The sequence below is a fragment of the Miscanthus floridulus genome, chromosome 18, assembly GCF_019320115.1.
Source record: "Miscanthus floridulus cultivar M001 chromosome 18, ASM1932011v1, whole genome shotgun sequence".
Taxonomy (NCBI): domain Eukaryota; kingdom Viridiplantae; phylum Streptophyta; class Magnoliopsida; order Poales; family Poaceae; genus Miscanthus; species Miscanthus floridulus.
Window position 1 is genome coordinate 10,074,407 of NC_089597.1, and position 25,540 is coordinate 10,099,946.

General features: G+C 45.8%; 2 protein-coding genes across 2 annotated transcripts; one reads left to right on the forward strand and one right to left on the reverse strand.

Annotated features, from left to right (window-relative positions):
* Window positions 1–9,994: 9,994 nt before the first annotated feature.
* On the reverse strand, window positions 9,995–10,536 carry LOC136523266 (cinnamate beta-D-glucosyltransferase-like). The gene is made up of 2 exons (XM_066517003.1): window positions 10,317–10,536; window positions 9,995–10,203 (listed from the first exon to the last, which is right to left on the reverse strand). The coding sequence occupies exons 1-2, from the start codon at window positions 10,534–10,536 to the stop codon at window positions 9,995–9,997; spliced, it is 429 nt and encodes a 142-aa protein (XP_066373100.1).
* Window positions 10,537–24,064: 13,528 nt separating this feature from the next.
* On the forward strand, window positions 24,065–24,520 carry LOC136523267 (uncharacterized). The gene has a single exon (XM_066517004.1). The coding sequence runs from the start codon at window positions 24,065–24,067 to the stop codon at window positions 24,518–24,520; it is 456 nt and encodes a 151-aa protein (XP_066373101.1).
* Window positions 24,521–25,540: the final 1,020 nt, after the last annotated feature.

Consider the following 25,540-nt stretch of genomic DNA (forward strand, 5'->3'; position numbering starts at 1 on the left):
GGGTCGAGGTACATACTATGAAGCCTAAGTTCATGCAGTGGAGGATAGACTACACAACTCCTAAGGGGCTAGTGTTACTCAGAGACGTAATGGGGTAGTTCATCCTCTGGCACAAACGGGACATTATATTGACTGCTTCTTCATCGCCCCCCTCTCTCAAATTTGGAGCGAGTTGTTGAGGATGGGGAGATATTTTCACCGTCTCGTAACCACCATATTCCTGAGATGCCACATTCTTCCCCACCTCCTAGCGAGCATGTGCCTAATAAGCCACAACCTTCTCCAGCTCATACCGACCAAGTGCATGATGAGATGCCATAGTCTTCTCAATAAGCGCAGTTGATATATGAACAACGAGTGCCTCCTGAAGAAGGTGATGCACAAGAAGATGAGGACGTGCCTGAATAGGAACTTTGAAAGAAGAATCCAATCACCATAAGGCCAATTTATGTTTCAATGAAATACATCTCATCGATGCACAAGTGGTATGCCCATGACCAGTTCAAGCCTGAGAACCAAGTTAAAAAAGTCCCAACACGGGCTTTTGAGGAGGCCATCACTAGCAAAGTCCACCAAATAGCAAAGAAGTATCAAAATGTTGATGCCATCAAATGGTCAAAGGATTGCCCAAAAACATATAAAAGAGGCAAGCCCTTTCAACCAAACCAGGACATCCAGCTCCTACCACTTGGAATGACAAGGTTCCATGATTGGTACTTGCGTGTTCTCCAAACGAGCATAGACCTCGTACAAGCATGCTTCCCCACCGACACATTTGGAAGCCCGGTCGGGAAAATTATCTTTGACTTCAATGACATGAGACATGCTTTCACCTTGGAGCAATGGAAATGAATCTAATTCGCACATGGTGCCTGTAAGTCCTTGCCCTCCCGATATGATATGAATGTAATCTTTAGATTTTGTTGTAACTAACCCATGTCGTGATTTGTAGAATGCAAGTGCATATTGTAAAACAAATACCAAGTGTGACCGGGTATATAGACCCTCAAGCTATAGCACAAATAAATTTTAATTACCCTAGACAGTGAAAACTGGATGCCAAAGAGCTAGCTACTGGAAAGACCCTTCGAGGGAAGGAGGACATCTGTGCGAAGAAACTAAGGCAAGAGTCCCTTAAGGTTTCGACATACATTGCCCTAGCATTTAAAAATCTCCAACAACACTCTACTATATGGCTACTATACAACTTCGAGTAAGTTCAACTCTATACTTAAAACTTTGTTCGATATATTTTATTCGATGCAAAAGAGCTTATCTAGTTCTATGATTAAATTCATGCAGCAAGCATTGGATTTGTATAGGCGTTGATGTCAGGAGGAGCATGGCATGGGTCTTTGATTCAATAGATAGGGACCCGGTGATATACAAAGACTTCATATTGATTCTCAAGACGTATACATATCGACAATCCTTATTAGCTTATATGTTTGTATACATACTTGTAACGTTCACTTTTAGATACTAACAAGTTGCATTTGCTAAAATAATTCGAACATGGCATTCAGATTCTATGTCAATGAACATCACGGAAGGCATGATCCGGTAAGGAAGGAAAGGCTGGCTATAAAAATACTATGTGTGATAAGTGTAACTTACTTTAGTACTCCACTACATGGCTGTCAAAAGCATTACTTAATATTTTCATATGCAAAACACACAGTGCCCCAAACAGAAGCCTGGGAGTATACATTGGGGATACTATGTATGTTCTATGATGAGTAACACCAGTGCCTACAGGAGACATCCCTTAAGGGTACGTTTGAACCTCTTCACCCATAGTATAAAAACTTCGCACATGATATAAAATACTAAACCAAAACTTGTTTTCTTGTAGTGGAAAGAAGAGAAAGAAATAAAAAGGGACCCATACAAGGATGACCAACTCTTAGAGCTCGTCGGTGACCTTTGCAACTTCATATTAGACCAGATTGTACACGTCAAAGGCACCTACCATGACCGAGATTCTGACTTAGGTAGAAATCCTCAGTACCAACACCTTTGTGAGACTGAAAGGCTAGCTCTAGTCTATTGATAACAATGTGTATGGAATTTGACATTGGTCTTACCTTGTGGGGTGGTTTGGACTTGTGGAACGAATTAGACTTGTGAATTATGTCTATTTAATGATGGATTGTATATATTCTTGTGAATTAGACTTGTAATGGTAGTTTATATAATGCTCTTGTGCTTGTGGTCAGATTTGAATTGTAAATTTGAATTTTTTTGAGGAAAATGTCCTGTAGGGGCGGTTCTAAACTGAACCGCCCTACAAACAGGTATTATAGGGGTGGCTGGTACTATGGCCGCCCCTATAAATCGATTTTGTAGAGGCGGCTGGTGTTACCAGCCGCCCCTACAAATCGATTTGTAGGGACGGCTGATAACACTAGCCGCATCTACAAATTGATTTGTAAGGGCGGTCTGGGAACCGCCCCTACAAATGCATAATTTGTAGAGACGGCTGGCAGAGCCGCCTCTACAAAGCCTTACCAGCTGCCCCTAGAAACCATTCCTGTAGTAGTGCACGTGCTCATGTCAAACATGTACGCGTCCAAGGGACGGCATGGCAGGGCGGTGCAGGTGAGGAAGCAGATGAGGAGGAGCAAGATCGTCAAGGATCCCGGCTGCAGCTCCATCGAGATCAACGGCGTCGTGCATGAGTTCCGAGCGGTTCCAGAACAACGCCATTGCTTGATGTGAAATAGATCGTGTTCTACTGAAATTGTTGATAACAAAGTCACCGTGCAGGCCTGTTTTGCACTGAGAAAATGCCAAAAAGGCCTACTGAACTTAAGTATTTGAACCAAAATTGTGAATTGAATTCGTGAATGGGATTTGTTAAGACACGGAATGAGAATTTGTTGTTCTACCACGAACACACGTGTAGGGTTCTTGTTGCAAACTTCCTCCCATCATATAAGTATATGGTCGCTTGGTTTATCTTAAACTTTATGGAAAAAGCCCTCCACCCCCACAACCCTAACTATTCAGGGTATGCTTATTAAAAATTTATTTAGGTGTATGCTTGTTAAAAAGTTTATAAATTTATAACTAAGTTATATATGATCCAATGAGTATAAAGTTTTTTACTATAATTTGAGCATACAATAATTAGCTTACAATAAAATTTTCACTACAATTGGACCATAGAAGCTACAGCTATGAATTATTCTATTTAATTACATAAAAGCATAGATCTAAAGCTACAACAAAAAATTTGTACTAAAGTATACCATATTATATGTTCACTGTGTAGATCTACTCATGTGGAGTCCAACAAAATTGGATTTTCAATTTTATGATTTTTTCAAAGATTCAGCGAAAATAAATAAAAAATAAAAATACAAAACCACCGTTACAGTAGCAAAACCACCATCGAAAACCACTTGGAGGTTATTTGACCAGTTTTGGAAAGTTCAGGGGTAGAAAATTCGGTTTTATAGTTTGGGGGGTGAAGTAGTCCACCCTGAATAATTGGGAGAAGGTTATGTAGACTTTTTCCAAACTTTTTTAGCTTTTTCTACGGTATCAAAGTTGGTATATGCGTTGACATAGAATTGGTCAATCTCATGGTTGTCGAGGCACTAGGCCCATGCCTAAAAAATGAGTGCAGAAGAAGGCTAAAAGGCACAATTAAGTGTTAGACTGTTAGCCATTTTTGGTGTTTGGGACTTCTCCACTCTACGTTTTCAGCTTCGCTCCATGTTTTTTAACCAAACAGGTTCAGCTCCACGCACTTTGCTTTTCAGGGGAAAAATGTGGAGTTGTGAGAGCACCTAAAGAGGTGTTCCACAAACTTCAGGTTTTTTATGAAGCTGTTCCATGGTGGAGTTCGTGGAGTTGTCCCAAATACACCCTCAATGTCTATAATACCCTTTAAACGACCTACATTATTTACCTTATGTAAAAAAATATAAATGATGGTAAACTTGATTTGTGATGATGTAATAATATACTTAATCAGTTAATACCTATATTTCCATCCTAAAAATGTCATGGATTTTGGGCCATCGGATCAACATTCAGTGGTCCACATCTATCTCCTTTTCATACAAAATAAGAAACCCTAATCTTCTTGCCCCCACTCGACCACTTCCCAATCTCATCCTACCACTATCGCCGCAACCTCCGCCACCGCCGCAGCCGATCTTGGTTGCTCCATCGACCTACTTTCTCGGTTGCTTCCTCCTCGCAACCCTTACGCGGTAAGCCTAGTTCTCTTCTCACATGTGTCGTCGGTGGTTGTTTTCCTAGGCCATATGCATTGCCCTGTGTGTCGAACGGTATCCTCCTCTTTGATTTTTCTGATTTTTTAGGTGGATTGGCGTTCTTACGGTGGTGGTAGGTCACGATCGTGCTACCATAGCTGATGTCTTCTGTTGATTTCTCTTTTTGCATCTTGATTGTTGTAGGACATGTGGTTCGCGTTATTCTCGGTCGTTTGCCTTTCCTTTTATCACAAGTCTTTGATCTCCACCATTCTATATATGATTCCATTTTCTTTGTAGCTCCCCACTTGCCTCTGTTGTTTGGTGAGCCTCACCGGTTCTTTGTGCCACACTATCAATGATTTTGTTTTCTGGTCACCTTTGGTCCCTATCATAGTCCCTTCTTCTCTCTTCTATTGTTTTCTTTTTTTTCGTTTGTGATCTGATTTCAATTCCATGAGATCCATCATAGTCCCTGTTTGCTTATTTTTGTATTTGGCGGTATTTGGCCTGGTTTTAGGTTTGTTAAATCATGGAATTGTAGTCTCCAGCCCTCCCATACTTTATTTTGTTGTTTTGGTTGCCCTTTTTATGTTTAAAGGATATAGTTGTTTCAGTGAGTGCATCTGTACAGTTCTTTGTAGAGCATTCTTGCCTACAAGGTCTACCTGTTGTGTGGTGACCATTTAGCTATGGTCGTAGTTTCCCTTCTTAGAGTTTGCTACGATACATATTCAATAGGTATTGTTTCAGTAGGCTTTTGCTCTATTGTGATTTGTTTGGTTTGTTTTATGTGCCTCCATGGTAGATTAGTTTTCTCTGTTAGGGTCACTGTTCTTGTGGCAGTTTTTACTGTGATGCTTTGATCTATGTGCTAATTTTTTTTACTTTTGTAGTTGTTGACCTCAGTGGTCCTACGTGTAAGAGTCATTAGTGTTGTGGTGTTTTGTTCCTTGTGCTATGGTGGTGTAATTATTAGGTAGTTCACCTCTTATGCTCTGCGTGGAGGCTTTTAGTTCTATGCAATTTAATTTGGTAGTTCTTTGCTTTCTTTACTTTATTTAGTGTCGTATCGTGTCTATTCTATCATGCGTTGATTGTACTTCCTCCTTCCAAGTGTTTTCGTATTAGTGCCTTGTAGAATTTGTTTTACATGGGTGTTCACATATTAGTGATTGGTATTTTCCTGCCTTTTGGGGCCCTGTGTGTTAATTATTGCTAGTTGTGACAAAGCTTGGCTCTACAAAATTGATTTGTTGCACTAGAGGGATCCTTACCCCAGCAATTTGTGTAATATTAAATCTTGGCCAACCTACATGTTGTCGCTTGTTGGATGTCGCTTGCTCTTCCTGTTGTTGGGCTTGTGTGGAGGGGATTGTGTCTTCCTCTTGGTTAGCATGCCACTTAGAAGAGCCAGAGGTGGTCATGTGTCCTCGTGTCGCCCATACTCGTTGTTAGACCATGCAACTATGCTGGTATGTGGTGGTCACGTAACTTGTGCTAGTATGTATGCTCATCGTGGTCATAGTGCTAACCATGTGTGTGCTGCTGCATGGCTTTCTCAATTGTTGAGTATTAACCGTTGAGTGAGTCAAACTACATCGCCTTCAGCTGATGCTGTTTGGCTCTTTTGACCACTCTTTGGCTGTCTACTACATGCTATTAAACTTTTGCTTCCAGCTTCTTAGATTCCTATTCCAGGGAACTAAAAGCACACAAACACAAATGGCATGGAGAAGCATGCCATCCTTTCTAGTTAGCTGTAATAGTGTAAACTTGGAATGCAATATTAGCACTTTATTGTATCATGTTCATAATTGTTATTTTCTAGAAACAACATAAATGTTGATATTCACACTAGCATATTGAAGGCTTAGCATTCTAAAATAAACCGGGGGAAGTTTGAGATAGTTTGTATAGTTTTTAATGTTTTAATGCTAATTTTTTTTATTGATCAACTAAAGTTACAATTTTGGATTACAGGAATCTCACAATGGAAAGCATTTGCATGGACCTTGCCACAACCATGTCCATGTTATTCGCTGTGGCTAGACCCCAAGGTTGGGCTGACCTCCCAATTGAGTTACTCCAATCAATTATTATGCTCTTGAGTTGCACCCGTGACCTTCTTGCCTTCATAGCCACCTGCCCCAGTTGGCGTGCAGCCTTCATGTTAGCTAAACCCATCTTATCCAAACATTTTCCACCTCTCATTGTCCAAAGTTGTGCTCATTTAAGTAGCAATGGCCAAGTTCATCACACATGGCAATTGATGGACCCAGCCAATCCAACCATTAGATTTCATCGCCAAATTCCCTCAAGCATTATGAACATGGAGTTTGTAGCGTGTTCTTATGGCCATGCCATCTTTGCCTCTATTGACACAAGTCGCATCGCTATTGTCGATGTGTTCACTGGCACTAGCGTTTCACCTCCACTTTGTCCAGCTCTGTTTGTCATGGCTGGACAGTATGGTTATAATGATCGAATTTACTTCAGCCTCACTGCTGCAATGTCATCACCCAAGGCCTGCCTCTTTGTCAGCACCATTCATGGTTTATTTGTTTGGCGAATTGGAAGTGATGCTTGGCAGAAGTGCCTCTACTGGTCATGTCACCAACTACTACCCATAAACCAGATTGTGACATTCAAAGGCCAAATCATAGCACTGAGTGTTGCTGACAACCTCTATGTGGTGCACTTGGATGTACCCCAGCATGACATCATTCTCGAAAAGATACCTGTAGTATGGGAGAATGTTGGGCTTGGTATTTGTGAGCCTATCAAGACGTGGCTTGTAGTCTGCAAAGAGAAGCTTGTCCTGGTTGCCAGATTTGCTTTACGAGAAGATGACTTCAGCTTCTTCTACCTTGATTCATCAACTGATCCAGCACGATGGTTGCCGACAACAGACCTAGACCATGCGGTCTTCATTAGCTCTGAGTATCGATTGAAGGTGATAGAAAGTGCCTGTCCAAGTAGAATGAGACATGGAAGAGGACATGTATATAGCATCTGCCCAAATAGATGGGGAGGGAAAAGGGGTTATCTACACTTGCCACCAGGTCGTGATGTTGTAATTTTTCCGTTCACTAGCGGAAGGTTGTTGCCTAGTTGGGTGTTACCTAGTGTTGTCATGAGCGATGGAACTGGGTCGACTCCACAGCAGTGTAACGGGAACAGAGATGAAGCTGGAAAAGAAGAGAAGCCCCGATCAGGTGTTAGAAGAAGCAATCGAGTTCGCAAACCGACCATTCGTCTTAATCTTTGAATGCATGTAATGACTTGAACTTGGCCCATGTAGTGGTTGAACGTATGTAAGGAGTGCAAGGAAAAGGGAGAGGATCATGGATGAACTTGTAACCTCTAGAACCCTAACTCTACTCCTCTAGACTCCAGAGATTCTACCTAATACTACCGTACAGGCTAGAGGAGGATCTTCGACCTCCCTCAAACTCTGCTATATCTAGACTTGTGGAGGCACATGCTCTCCATATATTTTATATTTTAATGGATTTGGGCATTTTATCCTTGAAGTTTTAATGGCATTGATGTGGCTCTGGTTTGTGGTTGGATCAATATTCCCTTGTGCTAAATCATGGAGATGTGCACTAGTTAATACACATATAGAAATGGCAAAATTTGCTAGTGGACACTAAGGTTGCTTTGCCAGCAGACACCAAAAATAAATCAATTTACTGGTGGACTAGAGGTAGGGATAAAAACGGATCGGATACGAACGGATATCACCGATATTACATTTGTTTTTATATTTCTGTCCGGATTCGGATTCGAATACAGATAGTGTCAACTATGTCGGATAAGATACGATTGGATATCGACATCATAAATATGTGATTTGAGTATTCGGATACGGATACGGTATCACTACCGGACTCCTTGAGTTTGCCGAGTGCCCGAAACACTCGGCAAAAGGCATAAAACACTCGGCAAATGGTTCGCCGAGTGTAACACTCGGCGAACAACACTCGCAAAAAAAAGTGATGGCAAAGCCAACTTTGCCGAGTGTCTTTTATCGGGCACTCGGCAAAGCCTTTGCCGAGTGCCCGACACTCGGCAAAGTTGAAACCGAAAAAACCCGAAAAAAATAAGAATTTTTACCAAAAAAAAAAATAGAATTTTTTTTTATCGATGGAGGCTCCCACCGGCCAGCGCCCACCCATCTATGACATTTTTCGCGTGAATTTCATGGCTACGCGGCCGACGCGATTCGAACCCGAGACCTTTCGCTGTGCACGTACCTCCTCTACCACTACACCACACTCTCACTTGTGTCTGGATTCCGTTTTAGTTTCCAATATATTATACTAAACCGAGTGTAAATTACATGTTTGAGGCCCTAAACGAATTCAAATAAAAAAGTTATAAACTATAAAGGTTCATAACTTTTCGAGATCTACACTTTTAGTTTAGGAAGTTTTTCCATCCGAGGTTGTTTACAAAATTTGAATTTTAAAATTTTGAAATTCAAACACAGTTTTGCATGACAAGATGTTTTCAAATCAAAAAGTTGTCAACTACAATGTTTCATAACTTTTCGAGATCTACACTTTTAATTTAGGAAGTTTTTCCATCCGAGGTCGTTTACAAAATTTGAATTTTAAAATTTTGAAATTCAAACACAGTTTTGCATGACAAGATGTTTTCAAATCAAAAAGTTGTAAACTACAAAGTTTCATAACTTTTCGAGATCTACACTTTTAGTTTAGGAAGTTTTTCCATCCGAGGTCGTTTACAAAATTTGAATTTTAAAATTTTGAAATTCAAACACAGTTTTGCATGACAAGATGTTTTCAAATCAAAAAGTTGTCAACTACAATGTTTCATAACTTTTCGAGATCTACAAAGTTTATTTTGGTTGTTTGGTCATCTGTTCATCCGACATGGTCGTTCTAACATTGTTCACAAATCTTATATATCTCTCTTATAGTTTCATAAACTGCAAGAGAGATATGTTAGATTTGTGAACAAATTTATTTTCACTTTGTCGTATGAAGAAAAGACCAAAACAAATATTGTACATCTTGATGAGTTATACAACTTTGTAGTTGAAAACTTTTTCATTTCAATTAATTTACTGCTTCAAAATGTGCTTTGAATTTTTTTTTGCCGAGTGTAAAAAAAATAACACTCGGCAAAGAAGCTCTTTGCCGAGTGTCAAAAAAAACACTCGGCAAAGAGACTCTTTATCGAGTGTTAAAAAAACACTCGGTAAATAGCCTCTTTGCCGAGTGTCAAAAAAACACTCGGCAAAGGCGTCTTTGCCGAGTGCCCGAAAAAGAACACTCGGCAAAGCACCTGACACTCGGCAACTTAGGCGTTTCCGGTAGTGTATCGGATGTTGGATATCCGGACTTGGATACGGACAGATCTCAACCCCTCTAAACGGATTCGGTTTCAAATACGGTCGAAAAATATTTGTACCGTTTTCATCCCTAACTAGAGGACACCGAATATATTAAAATATTCATTTCTAGCTCAGGAGCTTAGAGAATAGCTGTGAATGATCATTTTGCCCCTTGCTCTTTGGTCTTCTTCCCTCCCTTTCTAACGTGCACAGGCAGAGGAAAGCTGCGGCGGCAGCTGGGGCTAGGAGGGTCCGCACCCGCGCCTCTTGCGTGCTCGCCGACGGTGGCGGCCAGCAGCGGTGGCCGCGGACGCGGCCTACTCGTCAATCGTGTCGCTGAGTACCTTGTACGGGTGTCATGCGAGCAGGAACGACGACACGTTGGCGATAGACAGCGTCAGGAGGCCCGAGAGCGTGAAACGTGCTTCGAGCCTTCGAGGTCGTCCTCGCGAGGGAACTCCGCCAGCCCGTGCGAGAACACGGCGCACGACTGAACCCATAGCACTGCCGAGGAGATGCCACCATCGGCCGCGACGTCGGTCACCCACGGCAGTGAACGGGTTCCCGATGATGCACGCCTCCGGCCGCCCTGCTTCCGCCTGGCGCCTGAGCAGGTCCGCCAAAGCCAGCCGCTCGGCCATCTCAAGGTCCCGCAGGAAGTCTTTCATGTCCAGCAGTGTCCCGTCGAGTGGTCGAAAGGGTCGTCCACGAAGTCGAACCGGATATGGCCGGCACCGAAGGGCACGCCGTCGCCACCAGCCGACACCCCCGAGGCGGCGGCGAGATCGTCGCGGATGACGCAGGACGAGGAGCATGTGACGAGCACCCCGCGATGCACATGGCGAGAGGCACGGGGTTGATGTGGCCCTGGCTCGGGTAGCAGATGAGGAGGACGTGGACGTGGCCACCGGCCACGTGGGGTGTGACCTCCTCAGCCATGGTCGCGTACGTGTGCGAGCTCTCTTGCGACTTGTGAGAGAAATAGAGAATGGAGCTTGCTAGTGTCGCTGAGATAGGGGCAAAATTGTCATTTCACAGCTGTTCACTAGCCAGAAATGAATATTTTACTGTATTAGGTATCATTTAGCAAATTTGGTACAAAGTAGAGTATCCAACAGCAAATCGATTTATTTTCGGTGTCCGCTGGCAAAGCAGCCTCACTTTCAGCGTCCACCAGCAAATTTTGCCTATAGAAAAACAATAAACACATGCTACCATACCATTAAAAGAAGCTTCCAATTGACTATTTATCATGTGGTTGCTCTATATGTATCTAAGATAAGTGTTGAGGTCTTAAGACAACTTACTAGCTTGAAAAAATTAGGCCAATTATTATTTGTTTGTGCAGCATTAGACCAGCTTGGGCAACCATTAGGCCTGAAACGAGTTACGCTTGTCCCTGACCCAGCCAAACTATGATCTTGGCTGTTGGGACCATGATGGCCATTTGCATATAATCTAGATCAGTTAAGTATTAGTATATGTTTCAAACATGCCCTTGTATTAGAACAACACTTAATTGGTTGTGAAAAATATATAAGAAAAATACTAAGTGTGTGGATGTGTAATATAGAGGTAGTTAGAAGAATGTAGTAATGCATCATTAATTTTTTAATATGGTGGAATACACATGCATGTCTTTAACGTGGAGTACACCCATAGGGACGTGTACCATTTGTGTCCAATACTATGCTCCAAGAATACGTGAGTATACACATTGGGTAAGGGACTTTAAAAGTCATGTTTGGCATAGCTTCTCTTCACGAGCTGTTTGAAGAAGTTTTATGCCAAATGAGTATTTTCAAACAGCTTAACATGCTCTTACAATAAATTCTTGTGGGATGAAGCTAAAATAGCTGCTTCCCCTAGTTTCAATTCATTTTTGTGGGCCCTGTGTGGGTAGAGATCCTATTTGGAAGAGCATGTTCTAAGAACTTTCACATAAACCCCGTCCAAAAATGGGAAGTAAATGACATTGTTCCCTCTATGAAAAGTTACTCAGCACTATTGGCATTCTCGCAATGAACAGGAAGCTTCAGAACAGTGGACAAGGCATCTATGTGTTTCCCTTTTTATAGGCTGATCGGTTGTGTCTACGCAACGAGTGGACGAGAAGTGTCTAGACTCCACAGCTCATGGAGGGACTTTTTTCGTGACACAAGTCGATTTTTTTGTTGTTGTAAGTAGGTGTACTTCCTACCCTAGATTCAGTCACATCTCACACCTATATGGATCAGTTTTGGGGGGCAAATTTTGAATTGTAGAATTGCAATTTATTTTGAGACGGAGGGAGTATGTTTTTATGTAAAAACAAATTGATTCTTGTGAAAGTTCTACACAATTCCTATGAATTTTTTGCATTCTATAAATGGGCCTTTTCTTCCTTCTTCCAAATGTGCTTGGTACATAAGTTGTAATAGTGCAAAGTCTGGATTGTTGTGTTACATTTTTAAAATGAATCATTTTACCAACATATCAACACAAATATCAATTGCCACACTGCTATCTTGAAGGCTTAGCATTCTAAAATAAACCATAACTATTTAGGTGAAGTTGAGTCAGTTGTCTTTATTTTCTTAATGTATTATAAAGCTTAATTTCTTTATTTGGTGGTCTCTTTGAACTCGTAATTTCCTTGACTGCCTAGTTTTCATCACTGTTGAAAAAGGTCAAAATACAGCTCCCTGTTCATTTTGTTCACACCACGCCGCCGGTGAGCATGGCGACGCACGTCTCTCCTGCGGGTGCACAAACGACAAGGACGGACAGCGTCGCCGCTGCCGATACCCTGCGCGCTGCGATGCAAATTGATGGAGCTCTGCGCTACTTTGAACAACCTTGCATAAAGAGGAGTCTTGAAATCTGACTTACTCCATCCATCAAGAAGCTAGAAAGCTTATGTGCTTGCCGGTCACAGCAGCGGGCCGAGGACACGACAAGCCTTACGGCGTTGTTGGCCTTAGTATCCGCCATGTCAATGCCGACGGCGAGCCTCGTCGACGAGGGCCTCCGTCACCTCGGTGCCATGGCGGAGGCTTACGGCGTGACACCCGGCAAGGCATCGAGCACTATGGATGCGCCGTCGACATGCTGGGCCGCGTGAGGAGGCTGGACAAGGCGGAGATGCTCATCGTGGTGATGCCCGTGCCGCCCGACGCCCTTGTCCGGGCTTCGTCGCAGCCTGCCGCGTGCAGGGCGACGTCGACAGAGCCGACCAGGTGATGCCAGGGACCACGTGCTCATGTAGAACATGTACGCGTCCAAGGGACGGCATGGCAAAGTGGTGCAGGTGAGGAAGCAGATGAGGAGGCTGCAGCTCCATCGGGATCGACGACGTCGTGCATGAATTCCGAGCGGTTCCGGCCAACGCCATTGCATGATGTGATGAAATTATTTACAACAAAAAAAACATGAATGGGATTTTTGTTGAGACACGGAACGAGAATTTGCTGTTCTACCACGAACACGTGTAGGGCTTATTACTAGTTGTTGCAAACTTCCTCCCATCGCTAGGTATAGATGTCCATGCAACCCGCAGCCCAACAGCCCGGCACAAAGCCCGCCTTTTCAGCCCGGCACGAGCACGGCGTGGCCCAGTGGCGAGCGGGCCCGGCGTGGCACGTCCCAATAAAAAGAGAAAGGCCCAGTGGTGGCCCGTCAGATTGGTAACCCCTGAAATTTGGAATTTGGCCCAGCCCACAATTCACATATATAACCTTCCACTTCCTATTCCTAACCCTAATTTCTCACTTCCTCTCCCCTCCCAACCGAGTCGGACCGATGACGGCCGCCTCCGCTCTCCTCTGCGAGTCGCGAGTCCCGACTTCTTCCCCCGCCGTGGCTCTGCTCCTCCCTCCTTCCCCGGTGCCGATCTCCGCGCCTCCTCCCACGCGGCGCTCCTTCACGTGAGGACCTCCCTTGCGCGCGGGTGGCGGCACATGGCTATGCGGTGGCGGCGGCGCTCCCCCACACCTCCGCTCCTCCCTTGCGATGTGACGGTAACGCTTCCCCACACCTCACCTCCTCCCTCCCTCCTTTTCGATGCGGCGGCGGTGCTCAGTGGCATGGAGATGTGGGCCTTGGGCTGGCCTGACCTACTGGAGAGGCCGTGCCTATCGGGCCCTCCCGGCCCAAAAATTGGCCCGAGGGGCCGTGCACCTAGGCCGATGGCCAGGCACGAAGCACGTCCTAGGCACGGCCCAGCAGCCTGCCGAGTCGTGTCATGCCAGGCCGGCCCGTTGGACATTATATCGCTAGGTTCGTCTTTATAACTTTTTTAGCTTTTTCTATGGTATCTAAGTAGGTGTATACGTTGACACAGGATTGGTCAATCTCGTGGTTATCTTTTTTTAGGGAAAATCTCGTGGTTATCAAGGCACTAGGTCCAAGCCTTAAAAAACAGTGCAGAAGAAGGCCAAAAGGCACGATTAAGTGTGTTAGCCATTTTCAATCTCTATAGCGCCCTTCAAACTACCACATTCTTATTTTCCTTGAGTAAAAAGTTATAAATTATGGTACACTTGATTTCTGATGATGTAACAATATACTCAGTCAGTTAATACCTATATTTCCATCATGTATGGGAGAATGTTGGTTTTGGTGAGTATAAGTATGGCGTATAAGTATGGCAACAAATGGCTGGCAGTTTACAAAGACAAACTTGTTTTGTTTGCTAGATTTATTCACACACACACACAAAACGCACATGCACGCGCGCACACACACAACACAGACGCACATGCACACTTGCATACACACACATGCGTGCACGCGCACAAACGGGCTACTATACTAGGAAAAAGCTAACTCTCGGCCATATGTGTTGCCTTGTTTGTCGAATGGATCAATATAGATTGTTTTTGTTTCCTCGTCTTCAATTTTCTTTTTTTTTTGAGGCGGTTGGCGTTCATACGGTGGTGGTAGGTCGCTGTCATGCTACCATAGCCGATGTCTTTCAGTGATTTCTCTTTTTGCATTTTGCTGTTGTAGGACATGTGGTTCACGGCATTCTCGTCTTCAACCTTTCCTTTTATCGTGAGTTTTTTATCTCCGCCATTCTATATATCATTCTGTTATCTTCGTAGCTCCCACTTGCCTCTGTTGTTTGGTGAGGCTCACCGGTTCTTTGTGCCACGCTATCAATGATTAGGTTTTTTGGTTACCTACGGTCCCTATCGTAGTCCCTTCTCTCTTTTGTTGTGTTATTTTTTCTGTTGTGAGCTGATTGCAATTCCATGATATCCATGTAATGTACTGGTGTGTCGGCATTGCTACTGGATAGGAACCCTTTCCCTTTTTGCTCGTTTTGTCTTCGGCTCTGTCTTGGGTTTGATAAATCATGGAATGGTAGCAGTATTATTTTTCACCCCTCTCATGCTAATTTATTTTTTTGTTTTGGTTGCCCTTTTTATGTTTAAAGGACATAGTTGTTTCAGAGTGAGTGCATGTGCATAGTTGTAGAGTGTTGTTGCCTATAACATCTATCCATTGTTAGGTGACCATTTTAGCTATGGTCATAGTTTCCCTTCTTAGAGTTTGCTAAGATGTATATTCAGAAGACATTGTTTTAATAGGGTTTTGCTCTAATGTGATATGTGTGGTTTGTTTTATGTGCCTCCATGGAATATTAGTTTTCTATATTAGGGTCATTGTTCTTGTGGTAGTTTTTGTTGTGGTTCTTTGATCCTTTGTGATGATTGTTTACTTATGTAGTCGTTATATCCTAAGTGGTCCTACGTATAAGAGTCATTAGTGTTGTTGGACCCTAATGTTGGATTATAGGAATCTCACCACGGAAAGCAGATGCATGAACCCTGCCACCACTATGTCCATGTTATTCTGTGTGGCTGTACCACAAGGTTGGGCTGAGCTCCCAACTGTGTTACTCCGGTCAATTATTATGCTCCTGAGTTGCACCCGTGACCTTCTTGCCTTCATAGCCACCCGCCCCAGTTGGCGTGCAACCTTCTTGATAGCTAAACCCACCTTATTGAAGCCTTCCCACCTCTCATCCTTCAAAGTTGTGCTCATTTAAGTAGTAATATAATGGCCAAGTTCATCACACATGGCAATTGATGGACCCAGTCAATCCAACCATTAGATTTCATCGCCAAATCCCTCGAGCATATGAACATGGAATTTGTAGGGTTTTCTTATGGCCATGCCATCTTTGCCTCTATCGACACTAGTAGCATCACTATTGTGGATGTGTTCACTGGCGCCAGCGTTTCGCCTCCACTATGTCAATCGTTGTTTTCCATGGCTAGCCGGTATGGTTATTACAATGATTAAATTTACTTCGTCGTCACCGCTGCAATGTATCACCCAATGCATGCCTCTTTGTCAGCATCTTTTATGGCCTATTTGTTTGGTGAATTGAAAGTGATGCTTGGCAAAAGCGCATCTACACATCATATCATCAACAACTACCCATTAAACAGATTGTGACATTCAAAGGCCAAACCATAGGCATGGGTATTGGTGAGAGACTCTACGGGGTACACTAGGATGCACAACAACTTGGCATCATTGTCGAAGAACTACCTATATGGGTGAATGTTGGTTTTGGTGGGTATAAGTATGGCAGCACATGGCTGGCAGTTTACAAAGATAAACTTGTCTTGTTTGCTAGATTTCTTCACACACACACACACAAAACGCACACGCATGCACACAACACACACGCACATGCACACGCGCATACACACACATGCGTGCACTCGCACAAACGGGCAACTATACAAGGAAAAAGCTTACTCTCGGCCATATGTGTTGCCTGTTTGTCGAATGAATCAATATAGATTGTTTTTGTTTCCTCATCTTTGATTTTCTTTTTTTGAGGTGGTTGGCGTTCATACGGTGGTGGTAGGTCGCTGTCATGCTACCATAGCCGATGTCTTTCAGTGATTTCTCTTTTTGCATTTTGCTGTTTTAGGACATGTGGTTCACGGCATTCTCGTCTTCCACCTTTCCTTTTATCGTGAGTTTTTTTATCTCCGCCATTCTATATATCATTCTGTTATCTTCGTAGCTCCCACTTGCCTCTGTTGTTTGGTGAGGCTCACCGGTTCTTTGTGCCACGCTATCAATGATTAGGTTTTTTGGTTACCTACGGTCCCTATCGTAGTCCCTTCTCTCTTTTGTTGTGTTATTTTTTCTGTTGTGAGCTGATTGCAATTCCATGATATCCATGTAATGTACTGGTGTGTCGGCATTGCTACTGGATAGGAACCCTTTCCCTTTTTGCTCGTTTTGTCTTCGGCTCCGTCTTGGGTTTGATAAATCATGGAATGGTAGCAGTATTATTTTTCACCCCTCTCATGCTAATTTATTTTTTTGTTTTGGTTGCCCTTTTTATGTTTAAAGGACATAGTTATTTCAGAGTGAGTGCATGTGCATAGTTGTAGAGTGTTGTTGCCTATAACATCTATCCATTGTTAGGTGACCATTTTAGCTATGGTCATAGTTTCCCTTCTTAGAGTTTGCTAAGATGTATATTCAGAAGACATTGTTTTAATAGGGTTTTGCTCTAATGTGATATGTGTGGTTTGTTTTATGTGCCTCCATGGAATATTAGTTTTCTATATTAGGGTCATTGTTCTTGTGGTAGTTTTTGTTGTGGTTCTTTGATCCTTTGTGATGATTGTTTACTTATGTAGTCGTTATATCCTAAGTGGTCCTACGTATAAGAGTCATTAGTGTTGTTGGACCCTAATGTTGGATTATAGGAATCTCACCACGGAAAGCAGATGCATGAACCCTACCACCACTATGTCCATGTTATTCTGTGTGGCTGTACCACAAGGTTGGACTGAGCTCCCAACTGTGTTACTCCGGTCAATTATTATGCTCCTGAGTTGCACCCGTGACCTTCTTGCCTTCATAGCCACCCGCCCCAGTTGGCGTGCAACCTTCTTGATAGCTAAACCCACCTTATTGAAGCCTTCCCACCTCTCATCCTTCAAAGTTGTGCTCATTTAAGTAGTAATATAATGGCCAAGTTCATCACACATGGCAATTGATGGACCCAGTCAATCCAACCATTAGATTTCATCGCCAAATCCCTCGAGCATATGAACATGGAATTTGTAGGGTTTTCTTATGGCCATGCCATCTTTGCCTCTATCGACACTAGTAGCATCACTATTGTGGATGTGTTCACTGGCGCCAGCGTTTCGCCTCCACTATGTCAATCGTTGTTTTCCATGGCTAGCCGGTATGGTTATTACAATGATTAAATTTACTTCGTCGTCACCGCTGCAATGTATCACCCAATGCATGCCTCTTTGTCAGCATCTTTTATGGCCTATTTGTTTGGTGAATTGAAAGTGATGCTTGGCAAAAGCGCATCTACACATCATATCATCAACAACTACCCATTAAACAGATTGTGACATTCAAAGGCCAAACCATAGGCATGGGTATTGGTGAGAGACTCTACGGGGTACACTAGGATGCACAACAACTTGGCATCATTGTCGAAGAACTACCTATACGGGTGAATGTTGGTTTTGGTGGGTATAAGTATGGCAGCACATGGCTGGCAGTTTACAAAGACAAACTTGTCTTGTTTGCTAGATTTCTTCACACACATACACACACACACAAAACGCACACGCATGCACACAACACACATGCACATGCACACGCGCATACACACACATGCGTGCACTCACACAAACGGTCAACTATACAAGGAAAAAGCTTACTCTCGGCCATATGTGTTGCCTGTTTGTCGAATGAATCAATATAGATTGTTTTTGTTTCCTCATCTTTGATTTTCTTTTTTTGAGGTAGTTGGCGTTCATACGGTGGTGGTAGGTCGCTGTCATGCTACCATAGCCGGTGTCTTTCAGTGATTTCTCTTTTTGCATTTTGCTATTGTAGGACATGTGGTTCATGGTATTCTCGGTCTTCCACCTTTCCTTTTATTGCGAGTTTTTTTATCTCCACTATTCTATATATCATTCTCTTTTCCTCATAGCTCCCACTTGCCTCTATTGTCTGGTGAGGCTCACTGGTTCTTTGTGCCATGCTATCAATGATTTGGTTTTTTATTACCTACGGTCCCTATCGTAGTCGCTTCTCTGTTGTGTTCTTCTTACAGTTGCGAGCTGATTGCAATTCCATGATATCCATGTAATGTACTGGTGTGTCGGCATTGCTACTGGATAGGAACCCTTTCCCTTTTTGCTCGTTTTGTCTTCGGCTCCGTCTTGGGTTTGATAAATCATGGAATGGTAGCAGTATTATTTTTCACCCCTCTCATGCTAATTTATTTTTTTGTTTTGGTTGCCCTTTTTATGTTTAAAGGACATAGTTATTTCAGAGTGAGTGCATGTGCATAGTTGTAGAGTGTTGTTGCCTATAACATCTATCCATTGTTAGGTGACCATTTTAGCTATGGTCATAGTTTCCCTTCTTAGAGTTTGCTAAGATGTATATTCAGAAGACATTGTTTTAATAGGGTTTTGCTCTAATGTGATATGTGTGGTTTGTTTTATGTGCCTCCATGGAATATTAGTTTTCTATATTAGGGTCATTGTTCTTGTGGTAGTTTTTGTTGTGGTTCTTTGATCCTTTGTGATGATTGTTTACTTATGTAGTCGTTATATCCTAAGTGGTCCTACGTATAAGAGTCATTAGTGTTGTTGGACCCTAATGTTGGATTATAAGAATCTCACCACGGAAAGCAGATGCATGAACCCTGCCACCACTATGTCCATGATATTCTGTGTGGCTGTACCACAAGGTTGGGCTGAGCTCCCAACTGTGTTACTCCGGTCAATTATTATGCTCCTGAGTTGCACCCGTGACCTTCTTGCCTTCATAGCCACCCGCCCCAGTTGGCGTGCAACCTTCTTGATAGCTAAACCCACCTTATTGAAGCCTTCCCACCTCTCATCCTTCAAAGTTGTGCTCATTTAAGTAGTAATATAATGGCCAAGTTCATCACACATGGCAATTGATGGACCCAGTCAATCCAACCATCAGATTTCATCGCCAAATCCCCCGAGCATATGAACATGGAATTTGTAGGGTTTTCTTATGGCCATGCCATCTTTGCCTCTATCGACACTAGTAGCATCACTATTGTCGATGTGTTCACTGGCGCCAGCATTTTGCCTCCACTTTGTCCATCCTTATTTTCCATGGCTAGCCGGTATGGTTATTACAATGATTAAATTTACTTCATCATCACTGCTGCAATGTATCACTCAATGCATGCCTCTTTGTCAGCATCATTTATGGCCTATTTGTTTGGTGAATTGAAAGTGATGCTTGGCAAAAGCGCATCTACACGTCATACCATCAGTAACTACCCATTAAACAGATTGTGACATTCAAAGGCCAAATCATAGGCATGGGTATTGGTGAGTGACTCTACGGGGTGCACTAGGATGCACAACAACTTGGCATCATTGTCGAAGAACTACCTATATGGGTGAATGTTGGTTTTGGTGGGTATAAGTATGGCAGCACATGGCTGGCAGTTTACAAAGATAAACTTGTCTTGTTTGCTAGATTTCTTCACACACACACACAAAACGCACACGCACACACACGCACATGCACACGCGCATACACACACTTGCGTGCACTCGCACAAATGGGCAACTATACAAGGAAAAAGCTTACTCTCGGTCATATGTGTTGCCTGTTTGTCAAATGAATCAATATAGATTGTTTTTGTTTCCTCGTCTTCGATTTTCTTTTTTTGAGGTGGTTGGCATTCGTACGGAGGTGGTAGGTCGCTGTCGTGCTACCATAGCCGATGTCTTTCGGTGATTTCTCTTTTTGCATTTTGCTGTTGTAGGACATGTGGTTCACGGTATTCTTGGTCTTCCACCTTTCCTTTTATCGTGAGTTTTTTTATCTCCACTATTCTATATATCATTCTCTTTTCCTCATAGCTCCCACTTGCCTCTGTTGTCTGGTGAGGCTCACTGGTTCTTTGTGCCACACTATCAATGATTTGGTTTTTTGTTACCTATGGTCCCTATCGTAGTCCCTTCTCTGTTGTGTTCTTTTTTTTGTTGTGAGCTCATTGCAATTCCTTGAATCGAACTTCCATTTGATGAGATCCTAACATATGGGTATGTTAAGCCTCGAGTCCAATGGTTTCTGAATGAAGAAGACCCCCTGACTGACCCCTCAAGGATCGCCCGGAGGCTCGGGGGCTATACCCATTAGGCACGCTCACGCGCACCCTCTGAGGGGAAACCTAGCCGAGCCTAACTCCACCGCGACCTCCGCCTTAGGCTTGGGGCTTGCTCAAGCCCCTAGACTCCCAATCTATGCCTACACTCCGGTCCGGCCCTTGGCTCCTGCCCGGCAAACGATGTCAGCCAAGGCCTAAGCATAAGAAGACAAGCCCCGAGCTATCGAGGCTCGGTGGCTCCTCGGCACTGCCCCTCAGGCATGGCATTCCCGGCCACTTTCCTGACAAGGTCACGAATGGGGCATGACACAAGAAGACAAACCTTCCCAGCAGCCTCAAGAGGCTCAGGGGCTCTTGGGCCCGCGCGTCAGCCCCTGGAGCCAACCTCCTTCACCGCCAAGAAGACTCTAGAAGGTCCACCCAGGGAAGGTCGGTCCAAGCCGACATAGCCTGACACACAGAGTGTTAGAACAGAGCAGCTAGACGACGCCCAAGGCTTCTTCGGCTCCATGACACCGCCACAGTCCACAGCGTGTCGCTGCAAGGCCTTCCTAGACTCCGGTGCATGTAGACCATAGACTAGCTCCCCCAAACCGCCATATACCTGACCTATCTCGTTATATAAGGGATAAGGTTGGACCATGGAAGGGGGATGATCACCAGAACTCAGATCATTCCATTCCATTCCTTGGCCTCTGTTCAGCACTGAGAGCAAGGCAACCCGAGAGGGGCATCGAGAGTTCCTCCACCGCATCTCGTCGTCTTCCTCCTCTTCGACGAGGGGAAGGCTCCACTGGTGGTGATGCATCCTTAGGATTAGCACCGAGCCAAACCCTGACTAAATCTCTCTACAACCCTATTGTAACCCCCTGATTTTGGGTGCTTTTGAGTATAAAGATCATCAGTTGTTTTACGTAGGGCACTGATTGGCCCAAACTAGGATAAACCATTGCATCCTCTCTGTGATTCTTGTGTTCTTGAGTCCACCTGAGCCACCGGAGACCCATACTCTGACACTGACTCGAATAGCATGCTTGCCGCGGTTCCGACCCTGTGACAGCTGGTGCACCAGGTAGGGGGTAGCGTCAAGTGTGATTCTGGCTCTTCGGTGGCTGGAGCCACCCGCCTCGTCACCGGAGCAAGCGGCACCGCCCCAGATGGCGATGTCCGCTTCCCCAGTGATTTCTCCGTCATGGCTGGCGCCTTTGCTCTAGGCCAGGTTCTCAACTTTAGGAGCTTGGCCTACGTCGTCGACTTCTATGATGCGCTTCGTCCACTCCACGGGGCTGCACCAGCAGGCACCGAGCCCCAATGTCGCCCACTCTGCTAGGACTTCCAGGAGCAGATCTTGAGATCTTAGCTCGACTGATCCGGCATGGTTTGAGCCCGAACCCCACCGTGTCAGACCGTCGCCAGATATTCTACATGCTGGCCAACATCCACCACCACATCGCCACCAGTGAGGTGCTCCCACCATCTGATCGCTTCTGGTACTACCTCCTAGACTTGCCTTTTGGGATCCAGAACACAGCGGTATCCTTCTAGATGGAGCTAGAGCACCTCATCAGTCACGAGGTGTCATGAAGCACCATCCTCTTCGGCGCAGCGGGCACCGATGTCCCATCGCTATGTGCCTTCCTCAAGATCCTTTCAGAGAATAACTCAGAGTATGACTCCGATGACATGGACTACCATGCCCCTCTGCACATGTGCTACCACATTGATGGCGAGGTTCTGCTTGAGGAGGCGCCCAAGCTCACACCGCCGGACCAGAGTCCCCACAGCCACGTGGCCTACCTTCAGGAGAAGGCGAACCACTTGCGAGCTCGACAGGTGGACTTGGAGGATGCCGAGGCAGAGCTCGAGCGCCAAAGGTAGGACTTTGCATGGCAGCAAACCACACAACCTCTCATTGATGATGACAACGCCCGCACGGGGGTTCCTAGTGGCCTTTGCTTCCCCCACGCAACGTACAACATCGTGGCCGCCGCCTATCGCCTGGAAGACATCTCTGACACACCGGACCCAAAGACCAACGAGCGGCTGAATGAGGCGAAGTAGATCCTCCGCGTCGCCCTCGAGCTATAGGCCAAGAGCTCGGCATCCCGGCGTCGTGCTATGCTCTCCCAGCCATCCCAGATGATGGCTACTCCCAATGGGGACCGCTCCGATGCTCGAGCCCCACAGGTAGGGGGAAGCAGTGGCGACACCTCCAGCAACAGCTCTGACCAGCCATGAACTTGGGGCGCCAAGCCCTAGCAAGAGCAAAGGCACGACCTTTCTCCTTGGCCTCCCCCCATGCACCACCAGATCGACAATGACCGCGACATCCGTGACACCATCGAGGCTAGGCGCCATGCTCAGGCATAGTCCTATACCCCTGAGCGGCGAGGCGGGGGCACCACCCTAGATCACTTTGACCCCCCACCATTCGGGGAGGCGATCTGGGCAGCTCCCTACCCCAGGTGTTTCTAGCCACCGATGCACATCTCCAAGTATGATAGCAAGACCAACCCAGATCACTGGCTAGAGGACTACCGCCTCACCATGGAGGCTGAGGCATCAGACGATGACTTCGCCATAGAGGCAAGACGAGACCCACGGGAGTACATTCAGTGTTTCTCCAAGAAGCGCAATGAGCTACCCAACATCACTGACGCCGACATCATCAACACCTTCACCTATGGCATGACCTCTGAGGCGCTCGTCCACGCACTCAACCACGAGACCCTACGCATGATGTGGGAGCTCCTGGACGTCGCCACCTAGTACGCCACCGGCGAGGAGGCGGTCTAGGCCAACTTCAGCGGCAAGGCCAAGGCCACTGGTCATCTCAGTGGAGGCGATGGCGGTGATGACCTCGCCTCGTCCTAGCAATGCTGCTATAGGAGGAACAAGGACTAGAAGCGCCACGGGGAGGAGATGGTGGCCGCAGCCAACTGTGCTACCATACCTTAGCCCCACGGGTGAGGCGCACGCCCAAAATACTTCAAGAAGGCACTCGAGGCCCCCTGCCCGTTCCACTAGGGGCAAGCAAAGCACCTCCCCAAAGACTACGCCACCATGAAGGGCTACATCCATAGTACCCTTGGCCAATAGGGCAAGGCCTAGAAGCCTACTCTAAAGACCGGTGACCCAGCGGGAGGTGCCTAAGAGGAAGACAACGAGTTCCTAGAGGCCGAGCGCTGCCTCATGATCTTTGGGGGCTCCTAGGCCTACGAATCTCGCTAGCAGCGCCACATCACCGAGCAGGAGGTGAACGCCATCTACACCCTCATCGCTCTAATGCGGCTCCAATGGTCCCTGATGGCCATCACCTTCGACCAGGAAGACCACCCCAATAGTGTCCCTCATCTGAGACGCTACCCGCTCGTGGTCAGCATGATCATGGGCACCACACGCCTCACCAAGATGCTGATGGACGGGGGCAGCAGCCTCAACATACTCTACGCCAGCACCCTCAACAAGATGGGCATCTCCCGTAGCAACCTGTGCCCTAGCAGGCCACCGTTCTACGGGATCGTGCCAGCGAAGGAAGCCATGTCCCTCAGATGCATTCGGCTCAACGTCACCTTCGGCCAACCAAACAACTTCCACAAGAAGCCACTCACCTTCGAGGTGGCTGACTTCCTCGACGTTTACCACGCCCTCCTCGATCGACCGTGCTTCACCAAGTTCATGGCCGTCCCCAACTACACCTACCTAAAGCTCAAGATGCCTGGCCTGAAGGGGATCATCACCATCGAGGGTAGTTTCGAGTAAGCCTACTACTGCAAGCAAGACTATGACGCCCAAGCCACTGCACTCATCGACCCCTGTGATCCCGACGGCTCTGGCCACGATGTAGGAAGGGTGTCGGTGGAGGAAGCAGCCAAGGCAGTAGCGGTGCTCGATCGACCGAGCATCAGCAAGGCGGACAAGGGCATAGGCGGCAGTGGTGGCCCGGCTGGCTCCTCCATCCAGGCGCTTAGCCCCCCAGAAGGGGTTGACCTGATTGAGGTGAGTTCTGACCTTTCCCCATAAGGGAAGGCCCATGCCGAGCCATCCGCCCAGAAGCGCCGTCTTCCGAGCCATGGCCCGCCTACCGACCTCCTTCGCTGGCCTACCTCTCCAACAACAAAAACCAAGATAAGTCTTGTCCTTTCGACCCTCTTGCTTCTCTTATCTCTATAATTGTCTCCTTTATCCTGAGCTACCCTAGCGATAGCTCGACTGCACCAGAGGATCGACTGAGCTAACCATCTGGTGACCTTTCTGAAGGAGAACTACCGCAGAAGGCCCCCGAGTGAGGCAGGAACAGGATGTATGGAGCGAGAGGACCGAGCGAGGGATTGGCAAGGCGCTAATGGATTGGCCTCGACCACCGTATTACTAGCTATGTCATCTTTCCCTTCTCTTGTGTCCATTTTGTTTTCTTTGCAGGTACCTACCTATCTCCCGATCCTTCATCGGATTGGGCCAGTCCACCGCATGACGGTCCGCGGGGCCCCCCATAAGGGGCATCATCGAGGGTTCTAAGGCTAGCCCACTGGGCTTCAAGGCTGCCCGAAGCACCTAAAGTGTGAGGAAAGTTTGGGAGATGAGCCCACGTGGCTGTAGCCAGGGCGCCCAGGAGCGTCCCAACCGTCTGGACAAACGATGTCCAAGTACTGACTAAGAGCTGCTCGTGGTGACCCAACAAGGGAGATAGCGAGCCCCCAAACACCGATAGACAGGCTCAGGAACTATACGAGTGGCTCGGTCAGGAAGCCGAGGATCTCCCCTCTGGGGGACATGACCGGG